Here is a 15,393-nt window from a genome sequence, read left to right as displayed (position 1 = left end):
AAATAGTTAATTTGATACTAATATCGATATATTTTTGTCAAATTTTATTGATATCTTCAAACATATATTTTATTCAAAAATAAAAACATCATCAATTTCTCAAAATCACATAAAATCATATTATAACATCGACTGAGATAAAGAATAAAATGAAATATTAAAATCACGATGTATCTCGCTGCATTGCACGAGTACGCTTCTAGTCATGACTAATATTTGAATTATATACAAATCTTTTAAATTTAAATTAAATAGATAATTATGAAATATAATTTAAATTAAATAGATAATTATGAAATATTTTTTATCACAGGGATATATATATATACGTACATACATGTATATATATACCACCATCCATACTGCGTTCACTCCGTACATCATAATCATTCTCTCTTTTCTGAATCTTCGCTCTGAATTTCAAAAATGGTGATGAATAATGAGGATATACGTACGATTATTGGAATCATCGGTATGATTTTATCTAATCTCTTCAATTGTTTGTGTTAATAAGCTGTTCGGTTGTTTCATGATGAATCAATTAACCGTTTATTTACATTTACACATTGTGATCGATATATGTATAGAGAGGATTTTGATGTGTTGTTTCTAAGAATTTGTATATGTTTCTGAACGAAATTGGTTAGAGTTCCAAAAAAATCATTTGGAAACCGACATTAAATGCGCATGTTATGAGCATGTACCTAAATTTCATGAACTGGTGTGTATTGATTCGGTTAGATATGAGTGAAGAAAGTAATCGTGAAATTGTTGTTCTATGATATTGCGTGTTGTAGTGATTAGAAGCTCGATAGAACAACGATCTGACTGTTGGTATTGTTAATCGATGCGTTATCTGGTTGATCAACTTTGCTTTTGGTTTGGGATAGTTTTAGACGGAATTAAATGAAGCATTCAAAATTTTGGATTTCTAGTTAGCTAATTAATTGATTGCTATTGATATGATTCATCTGTTCGACTTCTGATTACAAATTCGTATTGATGTTCCATGCGTTTACTTTGTTTTGTTGTTCGATCGATTTTCTCTCCGCAGGGAATGTCATCTCTTTCTTCCTGTTCATCTCACCAGCGTAACCTCCCTTTCTTTTCATGATCAACATCATATACGTTAATTTGTTGTTTGTGTATGTATTTTTTAATATGAATGTGATACTGATATGAAATCAAATTGATAAAACTTGTAGGCCTACAATTTGGAGAATCTTCAAGAACAAATCGGTAGAGGAGTTCTTGCCAGATCCTTATATAGCATGTGTTATGAACTGTTTGCTATGGATCTTCTATGGTATGCCGTTTAATCATCCTGATAGTACCCTTGTGGTCACTATTAATGCTACTGGTCTAGTTTTGGAGCTCATCTATCTCACTTCATTCCTCATTTATGGTAAAAATTCACACAGGGTATGTACTTGTTCGTTTGTCTTTATCACATGCTGGTTTCTGATCATTTGCCGGTCTATATTATACATGTATATCTAATGAATTTTGTTGTTCTTTGTGTATTGCCTACCTACAGAAGAAGATCATAGCGTGGTTAGCTATCGAGCTTGTTGGCCTTGGTGCTATTGCAGGTCTTGATTTGGGATTTTTCCATACCCATGCTAGCAGATCCAATTTTGTTGGAATCTTCTGTGTGGTGTTTGGTATCATCATGTATGGTTCTCCTCTAACTATCATGGTATGTGTTCTTTATTGTTAACCCATTCTCAATTTTTCAAACTCTTTTGATTCCCATCTCATAGATGTATATCTCTGAAGGAAATTGGTGATTGATTTTTTTGCTTCCTGTTTCTTCATCAAAATCAACAGTGGAAAGTGATCAGAACTAAGAGTGTTGAATACATGCCATTCCCACTTTCATTGGCTGCTTTCTTGAATGGTTGCTGCTGGACAACTTATGCTCTCCTCAAATTTGATCTCTTCATTCTGGTATAACATCTTTCAAACTACAATTTGCACCATTTTTCCACAACATATGTCTAAACCTCCCTCCTTTAATTTATTCTACAATTCTTTTGAAGATTAATTTAATATGATTTCACATAATAACATAGTACCATAGCAACATAGTAACACTATACCGAAGTTAAGGTATACTGGTCTAAGGACTTGACACTAGTGAACAATAATAGGCTTTTAGATTGGACTATTTCTCCTCCATATATGTTGTAATCTTTGTTCTTTTTTCAAGGGTTTTTTGCACTCTCTTTTGGAGAGAAATTTAATGAATGGTCGTTCCAATCTTTTTGAAGACTTCTTTATATCAGTATGTTATTTTAGAAATTTTGGATATGGGATAATGTTGCTAAAGCATGGACCCAACTGAGTACCAAATTTTTGAAGGTCAATTGACATGCTAAGTAATGAACTTGTTAAAATGGGATTTCATACATCCTTGCATCTTTGATGGCAATCTTTGCGGTTGGTGTAATCAAATTGTTATGTTTTGAATATTTTTTTGTAGATTGCAAATGGTACTGGGGCAGTGCTTGGGTTAACTCAGCTTATTCTATATGCATGTTTCTGGAGAACAACTCCAAGGAAGAACGAAAGGCCACCATCTGAGGTACAGCTTCAAAATGTATAGACCATTATACATTTAATACTGTTTTCAGGAACCTATCTCATTCCTCCTCTTAATTTAGGTTTTCTAGGTATAATTGGATTTTGTTTTTTAATTAGGTTTTCAGATTCCGGATTTTGGTTTGTTTTGGTTCTTCGTCTTTTGAAACATTATTCTTGGATTTTTTAAGTTTCTAATGACTTTTATCATTTTGCTCTTCTTGGTGATTATTTATTCACTCAATTTTTGGTTTTTTATACCATTGTCACGTGTGATTCTAGGGGGTATATATATATATATATATATATATATATATATATATATATATATATATATATGGTTGAGTTCACATGAAATCAACATGTTTTTGTGAGACTCGTGAGACCATAATTTACACTTGAAGGTAAAAAAAAAAAGTCAAACCTTCACAGCAAAAACATTGTGAAGATTACTTTACAGTGTTTTGCTGTGAAGTTCAAGTATAAAAAAATGGTCTTACGGATCAAATAAAAAAAAATTGATCTCACTTAATCCCAAATTTATGTGTGTATTGATAGTTTAATAAGACAAGATCTTTATTCTTCCAAACACACGGTGTCCTTTGACATTGACCGATTGTTAAATATTATCAGATATTTATTTAATAATATAAATTGAGCTTCCATCCTCGTGGAGAAAGAGATGATAAAGGAAATATTTAGTGAATGACATCAAATCCATAAACAAAAGTTTTGAACTCAGATAAAAATTGTAATCTCAAATCTATAGGGATGAAATTTAACAAAATTATAGGGACAAGAAAGGTAATTTATTCTATATAATATATATATTCTATATAAAATATTTAATAAAATTCTTAAAAATCATTTTTTTTATATATAAAGTATTGTTTATTGATGTATATATCACTTAAAATTTAAGATTACAAGTAAATTGTGCATAAGTACAACTTATTAAAGTTTTACGTTTGAATTGGTGTAACTAACTACAGATAAATATAATTAAATAAAAGATAAACATTTTATTTTAAATATAAATTTTTTTAAATATAATTAAGATAGTCATTGACTTCTAACAAAATATTTATCTTTATAAAAAATTATATTATTAAAACTAGAAATGAAAAAAATGAATTAAATAAATACACAGAAAAGAAGAAATTTTAAATAATTAGTTTGATACTGATACCAATATATTTTTTTCCAATTTTTTATGATATTTTCATATTTATATTTTATTTAATTTAAAAATAAAAACATTATCGTTTTCTCAAAACCACATAAAATCGTATTATAACATCGACTGAGACAAAGAAAGAAATAAAATGAAACATTAAAACAGATATGTATCTCGCTGCATTGAATGAATACCCTTCTAGTAAAACAAAAAGAGATCAAACTTTTTTATAAAACTCCGACTAAAACGGGAATTCGATTGAAAAGTTGGTAAATTTGATTGAGAAGATAGACTAAAAAATTTCAAAAAGTATTTGATTGGGATGAATGTATTCTCAACTAATTTCATGGGGTTTTGAAAATGACAAACCGACAACCAGAGAGAAAAATACCCGATGACTTTAAAAAGATTCTAACTGACCCAAGACACAACCTTTTATTTACCGGTTAAGTAATCCCATCAAAAACATTTTTTTGAATTCGGTTTCTTAAAAACCACTTTTTACTATTCTTGTTGCACAAGCATTTATATATACTTTGATAATTGTACTATACAAAATATGTATATTTGATGATTGTACTATACAAACGGTTGACTTTACATGAGACTCGTAAGTCCACTTCCTGACTGTTGGATTTACAGTATCAGTATCTCATTGAACCTTCACATTTTTATATGTAATGTTCGACGAGATGAAGGTGATCCAACAGACATGAGATGGTTTCACAGACGTCACAGAAAGTGTGTGGTCTTACATGATCCAAATCAACAGTAAAAATAGTTTTTCAGACCCTACCTTTGTGTGGGATATAATACAAACAGTAAAAAGAGGTCCTAAGGGCCTCTCGTCCGATTGAAGCAGAAACATCCTTGCTGCTGCTGATCTCCGGGTATCATTCCTCCGCCCTTTGAAGTGTCGATGGCCTCCAACATCGCCACCACCTCATCCATCTCCGGCCGCTTGTCGGGATTCGCATCCCAACATCTCTTCATAACCGTTGCAACTGAGTTCGGACAGCAACGTGGTATCTCGGGCCTCAAATTCTGTAGTTAATTCACAACAAACTTATATCACTCTTTCGGGGTCTTCAACATGGATGCTTCGTTCCCAAAAAAAAAACAATCACGATGAATTTTCATTCTATATGTCTAATGCAAATGCTACACGTGAGATCCGAACCCATCAGATTACTGTTCAAAAGAGCCTTTGACGAAAGAGGTTCCATCATATATTGAGGAGAAATTGTTCAAGTCTAACAGATGTTATGAGCCTAATCCTCATTGAGACTATGTTAGAGCATCTTCAACAGGTATGCTATTTTAGAAATTTTGGGGATCTTGGAAAAATTTGCTCCAACAGCTATGTTATTCTCCTTTAAAATAGAGAAAAAAGGAGAGAGAATGAAGAAATCTCCAAATCTTGAAAAAGAGAAAAAAAAATATAACATACATGTTGGAGATGCTCTTAGCTCTTAACAGTTTGAGTGGATACACGAGTTTCTCAGGTAATCAAAAGGAAATCGAATAACTTCATTAGATAAATATTGCGCAAAATACAACAAAGTTTGGTTTAATTCTTATTTAGTGTAACAAATATCTTTTTTCTCGATCGTTGTAATAAAATTCAAAATTTACTATTTTGTACCCATTTTGACTTATAACCTATTGATCTATTAACATCTAATGACGTAGATACCCATTTAGGAAATATTTACAAAAGTGTAATGGCGGATAAATTGGCATCCATGTCATTGGATCTTACAAACCAATAGGTTACCGATCAAAATGGGTAAAAATGAGAAATTTTAAAACTTTGTTATATTGATCGAGAAGAAAAAAAAATCGTTAGTGCCTTTATCTATATAAGAACAATGTATTCCCAGGTGTGAAATGGGAGATAAGGAACTAAACAGAACTTTGTTGCATTTTGATGCGTTTTGCCCATAAATATTCGAGCACAAACTATGTCAACTTTGAACTTGAAGAGCAAGTGGTTTTAGGTAAGGTATGTGTACATCTTACCCTTTCCAGTCCCTACTCTGTGTCGGATTCGGGGCGGACCCACATGAAATGGTACGGTGGCACTCCACCGCTTCATGGTTCTATCATAAGGCAAAATATTACGTTTCTAAAGGGTGCCACCATATAGTTTTTGAAACTGAAATGTTAGCATAAGACTTTAATGGCTAAGATGATAAATGTTCTTGTCTTCGTACAAAAGGCCCAGGTTTGAGTCCCATAGTAGTCAAATTTGTGTTTTTTATATACCTCTTTTGTTTTTAAAAAATATATGTAGACTAGACTCGAACATGAGTCTCTTCTATGTAAGGAGAAAGAATCAACCAACAGACTTGTACTAATATTCTTAAGAAAATTAGATATTTTTTATAGTCAAATTGAACGACTACTTGAACATTAGATATTTTTTATAGTCAAATGGAGACAGGTTCTTAACGGCAGCGCTTACTAGGTTGGTTTGCTTTGGTTTACACGTTTCTTGCCGAGTGCTTCAAAATCTTAGATTATCGAACGTTAAAAAAAAGCATACCCGACCAAAGGGTCATTGACCTAGCAGTACTCGGGTTACTGGCAGCCCAGTCTCTCCAAAAAGTCAAAGGTTCAAACCTTACGAAAGGTGAGAAGGTGCGTCAATATCTATAGTAAATAAATATTATATACTTAAAAAGAAGCATACCTGACGGACCACAGCCGAAGTCACTTCGGAGAAACTAAGATCCGGATACGGCATGTCACAACAGTATATTTCCCATAGACAAATCCCGAAACTATATACATCGCATTTCCTGTTATAGGCGCTGCCGTTAAGGACCTGTCTCCATGCCGATTTCATTCAAACAGATGGTTAAGTTGATCTATAAACCAAGTCCTAAATTGAGAACCACAAATTAACTAAATACCTCTGGTGCCATGTAACCGAGGGTTCCGGTCTCACCAGTCATGTCATTCGGGTTCGATGCCTCTACTCGAGCAACACCAAAGTCCGCAATCTTTAAGGTCCGGGTCTTGTCCAAAAGCATATTTTCTGTCTTCACATCTCTGTGGACAATCTTCTTTGTATGAAGATAATTTAACCTACAAAGAATTGAGAAAACTACTAAAAGACCCATTATAGAGAGAGGAGATGTTCTATTCTTAAAAAAGTACTTAATAGAGAAGAGAGATTGCAACATATATTGAGTATAAATAATTTTTAGGGGCTTGGTTGGTTTTCATCAAGTTATGTATGGATAAAGATATTTGTATAGATCGGGAAAAAAAAATTTGGGAGGTTTTTTCATAGATGAAGGAGTAGCTCTTTTAAAACGAAAGAAGTAGGTTTGTAACAAACTTGACTTTCTACATGAAGCTCTTCCCTCAAAACTTATTGAATAAGCCACATTATATACAGGTTCGATGGTTCATGTCTAGCCAATGTGGGACTCACCGACACAAATGATTTCAAATTTATTGTAACAAAAGGGTATAGACACGCACCCTCTCGCAAGATCAAGTGCTAGTTGCATGACGACTTTAAAAGCCAGCTTCCTTCTTCGGTTTTTTATGAGGAAAGATTTCAGAGCACCACCGGGAAGGTATTCCACAACTACACAACAAGAGTTACGTGGCACGCCAAAATGACCGTTATCTGCCTGTATGTTTAGTTCTGACGTGCCCATGGTGGCCCCGATGAACTGCCAGAGAGAAACAAAGGAAAAGGAAAGCATAACCGCAAAGTTAAACCGAAAACACCCATGAAAAAAAATAAAGTAGCAATAACCAAGTAGAACAGAATGTTTCAGCCTGCTGATAAGAAGTTGAAACTAGTAAATGCACAAAAGGAATAAAGCATAAACCTGGAAGAGAAGTTGAAGTAATAAAAAAGGTCATATTGGCCCAGGTGCCTGGATGACCGGTAGATCCCAACCTTTAAGAGGTTACATATTTAAATCTTATCATATGTGAGATGTGTACGTGAGTATTTTATGTATTTATATATATATATATATATATATATATATATTATACTTGAACATAAAAGAAGTTGAACTAGGATCATGATGTTTTGTGGAACCCTTTTGAATTTGTTTCTAAAAGAGTACCCTTAAAGAGAAGGAATAAACCTGAGAGAAGTTGATCTAAGCATCATGATGTTGGCATTAAGGGGTTTGTTTACTAAATGCTAACGTGGTAAGTGTTTACCAGGTTTGAACATTACAAGGATTGAGAATTTTACCTGGTAAGACGATGACAAGGACCGGAAGTCTTTTGCAGTAAGTGAGAGTGACAACTCTTACTTGGTAAGTGCGTACCGGATAAAATTGTTGCATACGATGCCGTTTTAATAGACTAATATCTTACCTACTAACTTAAGTGAAAGTGTTGACTCTTACCAGGTAAGCGTCGGGTAAACAGCCCCTTCCTCTAACATTGTTAGGATATATGTGACCCATTTGAATCTCTATCTAAAAGAAACCATACAGTGATGGAAGAAACCTACGAGAGAAGTTGAACCAGCATCATGATGTATCATCAGGGGTCGTTTACCAAAGGTAACCAGGAAAACACTTGCCGGTGAGGCTAGCATGACAAGGGCCGACAATCTTACCGGTAAAAGACATGAAAAGGATCGACAATCATATCCAGTAACACTTTTAAGGTAAGATTATTGTTTAGTATGTCATTTTGATGGCCTATAATCTTACCTGGTAAGGAAGTGCGAACAATGACTACTGCTGGTAAACCTTTGGTAAACCACCCCTTATTCTAAAAATTGTTAGAATATTTGAAACCCTTTTGAACACCCCTCTAAACAACCATTATAAAAAGAGCATAGCGTCCTACATATATAAAGATTATTCTACAAATGGGATATAATTATATATTCATTGGAAGTAAAGAATGAAAGAAAAACTTTTACCTTAGTTACATTAGGATGGTCAAGTTTGTGCCACACAACAACTTCTTGGGTAAAAGCTGCTCTAAGTGAAGCTATTTCAGCATCTGTCCTGTGGCCTTCTTCACCCCAATCAAGAAGTTTAACTGAGGATAAAAAGCAGCTAGACTTCATTATCAAGAAATCTTACTCGAAAGTAGGGTTTAAAGGTAAAATGTACACATATTGAGGGGCAGATCTAACCTTAAGAATGTGATTGCAAGAAAAACCACTAAAATAATGGGGTTAAGTATCAAATCTTTTAGGACCTTAAATGTACAACTATAAGTTTTTCTGGGTAAAACTATAACATTAAAACTTCAGGGGTTTTTATGAAAAACTATGAAATAAAACTTTAGGTCATTATAGTATTTATTTTGTGATATCACTCCAAAAAATTCATGGATCTACCTCGCAACACACTTGTTTTATATCCCAACAAGTAGAAAGATTGTTTCCATAAAAATCTCATTTATGTAAAAGTGTGAGCAAACAACACCTTTTTTAGATTTTTTTTTATTTGTATTTTTATGGGTCCATTCTTGGAGGAGGGAAACATATGGCCTTATGCAAAACTAAAGCGAAAATAGAAAATTTAAGCTAGTCAACAAAGGTTTTGAATTTTTGACTGAGACTTTTCCCCCGTACTTACAGGTTATATCCGCGTTAGATCCGCCGCTGAGGGTGAGCACCGAGAAAAACGTGAAATTTTGGGTAAAATATGTTTAAAAAACATTGTGCAAAAAACGTAGTAAATAATTTTTGTAGAATAGGTGGTTGTTTTGTGATACATCAATATTTATTTTAGTTTTTTTTTATTCTCCAAAAAAAGCTATGATGACATACCCTAGATTTTTTGAGAAGACAAAACATAGATACACCTTTAATTCTCCTTCACATAATCTTTACATGTCAAACTCAAACCACGTGATAAAAAAGTTAACTTGAAGATTCAACTTAACACAAAGAGGCCAACTGTGGATCAGGTCCATCTCGTGAGTTAGACTTTTGGCACTAAAGTTTCTTTATAAGTGTAAATATTTTGATACTTTAACTTATAGGTCATGATTTCACATTCTGACTTTTATACTAGAGATGGATCTATAAAAATTTATAGTGAATACATAAAATAATTAGCATAATATAATATAAAATAAAATAAATATTAATTATAAAAATTACGGTTTCACTAAAAATGACATAAAAGTTTTTTTTACAACACCCAAGTGGTTCTTTTTATTTCTGCTTGTCGTTACCGAGAAATAAAAAGGGACTCGAAAGGATTTAAAATTGCAAGCTAATACTATATATAATGACATTAACAATAGGCTCCAACCACATTTTATAACAGGGGCAGACAGTGTGTGCTGTTTTTCACAAGTAGAACAATTTTTAGGGTATGAAATGTACACACGCTAAACATTGAGGGGTGATTCAGAATATTAAAAAAATACAAAGACATCACCAAAACCCCCAAAAAAACTTGAAATCAAGCGCAAAAAAAAAAAAAAAAAAAAAAAAGAACTCCTCAAAATCAACCAAAAACACGAAAAATAACTCCTCGAAAAATCGACCACAAACTTACAAAAATCTCTGAAAATCAACCAAAAATCCTTGAAACTGTGGAATTCAGTTAAAAACATATCGGCCAATTTTGTAGACCTTTGATGCACCGTGGAGCTGCTAGACAAAAATTCTAGCTGTTTTTAATTTTAGGAAACACAAAGTGAGCTAATCTTTTTCCATCACTTACCTAAATCCACCCGACTATTCCTTGGCTCGGCATTGGCAATGGTGTATGGGAAAGTTGTGCTTCATATAAATGATAGAAAGAAATTTTGCAACTAAAAAAGCAAAAAAGTAAAAGAAACACAAAGGAAAGTTCAAGAAGTCACGATCAGAGTCGTCTATCCTTCCCTCTTCATTAGGACAGCCAAAATAGGTCATCTCTAGTAATCTGAACGGCGAATGGTTGAATCGTAAGGCAAAATCTAAGAAAATAAACCATGAAATTGAGCAGATGAAGAAGAACTACACGTTATGAGTATATAGCCATAAGAAACACTTCTAATTGACAGAGAGAAGATGCTGCACACAAAGTGTTTGATAAAAATTCAACAAGAATAGTTTGTTAATTGGTATTCTAAGCAGCAAATCAAGGATGAAAACTGTAATATAAAGTAACACAAATCATACCTGCAACATCTAAGCCATCATAAACGCCGCGATGAACGGTACCAAAGGAGCCACGAGCTATAACAGATTTGATGACGAGTTTTGAAGGATCGATCTCCCAATCTTGCCTCCGCCGATTACTATTTGTATCAATCCTTAACCTAGAGGTGTTGTTTCCATCTCGATTTCCTCCTCCATCTCCATGTAATCCATGGTGATTGTGTTGAAGATGAAGATTATCAAGTTTTTGTTGATTATAAGAAGGATTAGTACTGAAATTAATGCCGCTAATGGTGAGATTGATGCTAGTATTCTTGTCGAAACTTCTTGTTCTTCTGGTACCGGTGGTAGCAGCGGCGGTGGTGAGATGCCTCTGTAATTGTTCGTCTAAGCTCTTGAGATCGATCTGATCTGCTCGGAGAAAGCCATTTTTGATATGGTCGTCGTTTCCCGCCATCTCTGGGTGCAAAATGGTGGAGAAATGTGTGAGTGAAAAAGGAATGGTGGGAAGACCAACTACTTTCTTTGCAGTTTGGGTGGTTTTGCCTCAAAAGATATAATAAAAGAGGGTAAAGGCATAAGCATGCACATCAATGGGATGTAGACACGTGTCCAAATACCCGGGGTCTTTAGATTTTGAATATTTTTTATATTTAAAACAAAATTTTCTTCTATTAACCTGCATAAGCAGCCCGCTCTATGAGCCGACTAATTTTAATACGACCATCTATTTTGTAGATAGTCCAGAGTCATCGTATTTGAACTTCCGTGGCCACAATGAAATTTTTATTTATCCTTGGATTTGAACCTGAGACATCCCCACACTTTTGACATGTGGAGCTCAAGTTCAAACCAATCACGCACTACCCTTGTGATTTAAAACAAACTTTCTAGAACGGATAAAGAGACATTTTCAGGTATATAATCTTAAATGAGATTTTAATTAAATCTACGATTTTTTTATGAGTATAAAGTCATTATTTCTTATATAGATGAGAAGGTCATGAATAAGGGTGTTCAAAATACCGACCAACTCAATCCAAAGAAACCCACAAAAAATTCAACTCGAGGTAACACGACACATAGTTGATACAAAATTAAGTCGTATCACATTTATTAGGTTGGAATTGGGTTAGGATCATTTGAACTTAACCCAATCCGGAGTCTTTCTATATTATGGATTTATTATGATTCTTAAGTCCTTAATTAGTGATTGCACTATATTAGTTCTATTCAAATTTATTTTACAATTTCAACGGTAATTTTACTATTTTATTTATATGAACCTTTAACATTCTTTTTTGAGTTTATTAATCTTTTTTGTTTGTTATCATTTTGATTTCACTTGGTTTAACACAAACATTTAACTAGATTGTAAAACGATGTACCAAAGTTTCAACCCGATCAATCTAACCAACCCAACCAAATCCACATGGTTTGGGTTGGTTGAGTTGTAGTTTTTATTGGGTTGGTTTGAGATTTTTCAAACCACAAACATTGAGTTGGGTTGGGTTGTTGTAATGTCTTCCATTCGACCAACCCAACCCATTTACAGCCCTAATCATGAATTTAGTTTTTAAAAAATCATTTAAGATCATTTCTCTAAATGACCCAACAAATGAAACGATTTATAGACAATTTCAAATTAAAGGTGTTTATAAATTAAATATTTGATATTTATTATAAATACATAATAACTATTGATGTTAAAAATACATGAAGAGATTCTTATAAAAACTACCATTATAAATTTCTATATAGATTTTTAATTTGATGAATTGGAATTGATGCAACGATAAAAAGTACTAAAAGTAGGTTCGTTTAAAAACCTTCATAAAAAATGCTCTTAATTATTTTAACAAATTTTTTAATTTTTAATTTTTTTATCAAAATAGAAGAAAAAAAATAAAAAAAAATTTAAAATTGAAAATTCTATAAAAATAAATGTTGAAAAGAAAGAAATTGCTTTCTTATTATTGCTACTAATCAAATGGAATGTATTAATATTTAGTATACAATTCATTTAAAATTTTTGTTGGAATGTTAAAGTTACATTTGATAAACTAGTTGAGAGGGATTTTGTTCTAGTGGTATGTGAGTCATTGACAACCTAGGAAATCAAGAATTCAAATATCACCAAATGTGAGAAGGGTGTGTGAATTTATTGGTTCTATTTGTCGTATATAGACATTATATACTTTAAAAAAAACTAGCTGATAATTAATAAAATAGCTCATAAACTAATTATATTTGATAAAAACCAACTGATAAATTATTTGAAAATTGCAAAATGACCAAAAGGAAAGTGATAAAAAATTAGTCAATTACAATATTTTACAATATATTTAAACCAAATCATTAATAATATAATATATATTAATTAATACAAACTAGATGGTAAAAAAATAATTTATTAAAAAAATACAAGTTAATTTAAATACTTTATTAAAACATTTATCAAAAATAACAAACGAAATATAATTTTGTTTTTAAAATTGTTATATTTGCTATTTAACAACCACATATATTGAAAAATAATAAAAGTAATAATATAAAAAATTGATAAGATTAATAATAATTCTAATTAATTAATTTAATTAATATTAATGAATAAATAGCAATTAATAATTCAAATATGCACACATCTTGCTCTCTGCAGACCCCACCTCTGAGTGTGATATACTGAGATTATTTGATTTTTAACAGTAACACAAGCTTACATTTCTTTCGTGTGCATGTTTTTCTCTCTTTCGCACATTTTCTATAAGTCGGAGGTATCTAGGGAAAGAATCACTTTACTTTTTGAGTCAGAGATCGATCAAGTATGCATAGATCTTACTCTTCCAAGACCCCACCTCCGAGTGGAATATTACAGGGAATCGTTTCGTTTGGTTTTTACGGTCAATACGAGCTTATATTTATCTTCCCTAAATTTAAATGTACTTGTTTTTCTCTCTTTCACACATTTTTCACAAGTAGAAAGTCTCTACGGAAACAACCACTCTAGTTTCTGAGATAAAGATCAGGTTTGCATACATCTTACTTTCCCCAGACCCCACCTCTAGGTAGAATATACCAGGGTCGTTTTGTTTGGTTTGGTTTTTACATCCAACACTGTCTTATGTCGTCACAACAATAATGCTATGAAAAAAGATGTATCAAAATGGTATTTCGATTGATATCCATCTGATTCAACATATCAATAATAGCTAAATCAGTGTCCAAAGCCCTCAAGATATGTAGCGAAAAATCTCATCTACCCCTGGTTCGTTTCCAAGCGTTGCCAAAGCCTTTGTGGCCATGAAAGTTCACCTGTAGTGACTGCAGACAATTCGTGGTCGCCTAGGGTGCTAGTCATTGTGTGTAAGCCGCCTCGGAAACCCACGGTTACCCCAAAAAATTGTACAACAAACACATTTTCATTCAAAATGTCACAAGTCCAAAGACACCCATATCATCATTATAAGAGTTGTAGTTCTTGGAAATTATTTGGAAACAAGATATCAAAACAACTCACAGAGACAACCTCACCTTCATATGTTGTAGGCCATGTTATAGTGGTGTTGCAAATCCTGTAATATAAACAAAAACACAACTTAAATCATGTCAATTGATCACCAAGAAAATAATATCAAAAAACACATTTAATTAATTCGTTTAAACATATCTCTTACAGACTGTGTTGTACGAAGAAACTCAAATAAGTTATTGTTTATGTACAATATTAAAACACGTAAATTACAGTTATATATGACCACCATGTCGTTGATTTAGTTTACACTGAAACTAGGATTTCTCACACACTGATATAATAAATTATGGGATCTAATTCGGGCTACCGCATCCTTGTACATCTAGATCAAGAAAATGCGTTTTCTGTGTTACTAATAATTGGAATAGAGGATACCAGAACAAGCAAAGAAGGTGCATAACTGATGAATTGTGCAAAAAAGTGGGATATCCCCAGAACCGGATCCGAGACTTGGTTATACGGGGAATCTCAGTCCCCGACTGGGTCATGAACCGCGTATCCGCTGGTACCCATATTTGTGAGGAAGTGGTTATTATACAGTTCGCAAGACGATTTGTCATTCTTTCTCTGTCTGAATCCGCACTATAAAGAAATGAGCTTGTTTGCTTTTGATGTACTAACAGATTAATGGATTACATTAAAAGAAGTCCTAGCTGCAAGATCCCACATTGGTTGGGGAGAGGAACGAAAATTGCCTTATAACGTCAGACGTGTTTTAAAGCCATAGAGTGTGAGCAAACAGGTAGCAGGAATAAAGATTTAAACCACGGAGGTAAACAAATGGAAGTCGAAAGCCTAATGCTAAAGCATTACATTAGTAATCTCGTTACTAACCATGTATAATTTGGGGGAAGGATGAATTAAACCTTCGTCTTCAACGAAGATCAAATCTACATACCTAGGCCAATTTGTTTGGTGATCGGTTGAGGTTTATGATTCTCACATGTGATTTTAGGAGCGTTTTATACGTGAACATGGCAGAACAAAAGCTTG

General features: G+C 32.9%; 2 protein-coding genes across 2 annotated transcripts; one reads left to right on the top strand and one right to left on the bottom strand.

The window, feature by feature from the left end:
* The first annotated feature begins 426 nt into the window (after positions 1-426).
* On the top strand, positions 427-2,608 carry LOC112515630 (bidirectional sugar transporter SWEET4-like). Its single transcript, XM_025122534.1, has 6 exons — positions 427-472; positions 1,055-1,091; positions 1,206-1,422; positions 1,538-1,699; positions 1,831-1,950; positions 2,486-2,608. Exons 1-6 carry the CDS (start codon positions 427-429, stop codon positions 2,606-2,608), a joined length of 705 nt encoding a protein of 234 aa, XP_024978302.1.
* Positions 2,609-4,444: 1,836 nt separating this feature from the next.
* LOC112515627 (serine/threonine-protein kinase STY13-like) lies at positions 4,445-11,325 on the bottom strand. The gene is made up of 6 exons (XM_025122532.1): positions 10,890-11,325; positions 8,679-8,800; positions 7,256-7,452; positions 6,679-6,853; positions 6,456-6,590; positions 4,445-4,804 (listed from the first exon to the last, which is right to left on the bottom strand). Exons 1-6 carry the CDS (start codon positions 11,323-11,325, stop codon positions 4,595-4,597), a joined length of 1,275 nt encoding a protein of 424 aa, XP_024978300.1. The 3' UTR covers positions 4,445-4,594.
* Positions 11,326-15,393: the final 4,068 nt, after the last annotated feature.

The sequence above is a fragment of the Cynara cardunculus genome, assembly GCF_001531365.2.
Source record: "Cynara cardunculus var. scolymus isolate 2C chromosome LG 7, CcrdV1, whole genome shotgun sequence".
NCBI classification, from domain to species: domain Eukaryota; kingdom Viridiplantae; phylum Streptophyta; class Magnoliopsida; order Asterales; family Asteraceae; genus Cynara; species Cynara cardunculus.
The sequence above is the reverse complement of the archived record's forward strand: the minus strand, read 5'-3'. Positions and strand labels throughout refer to the sequence as shown.

Excerpts from the sequence above, each read along its gene's own strand:
- LOC112515630 (XM_025122534.1), top strand. The coding sequence starts at position 427 with ATGGTGATGAATAATGAGGATATACGTACGATTATTGGAATCATCG. Across the intron at positions 1,092-1,205 it reads TTCCTGTTCATCTCACCAGC|GCCTACAATTTGGAGAATCT; the intron begins GTAACCTCCCTT and ends TAAAACTTGTAG. Across the intron at positions 1,423-1,537 it reads ATGGTAAAAATTCACACAGG|AAGAAGATCATAGCGTGGTT; the intron begins GTATGTACTTGT and ends GCCTACCTACAG.
- LOC112515627 (XM_025122532.1), bottom strand. The coding sequence starts at position 11,325 with ATGGCGGGAAACGACGACCATATCAAAAATGGCTTTCTCCGAGCAGAT. Across the intron at positions 7,453-8,678 it reads ACCATCCTAATGTAACTAAG|TTCATCGGGGCCACCATGGG; the intron begins GTAAAAGTTTTT and ends TCTCTCTGGCAG. Across the intron at positions 4,805-6,455 it reads CTTCGGCTGTGGTCCGTCAG|AATTTGAGGCCCGAGATACC; the intron begins GTATGCTTCTTT and ends AATTAACTACAG.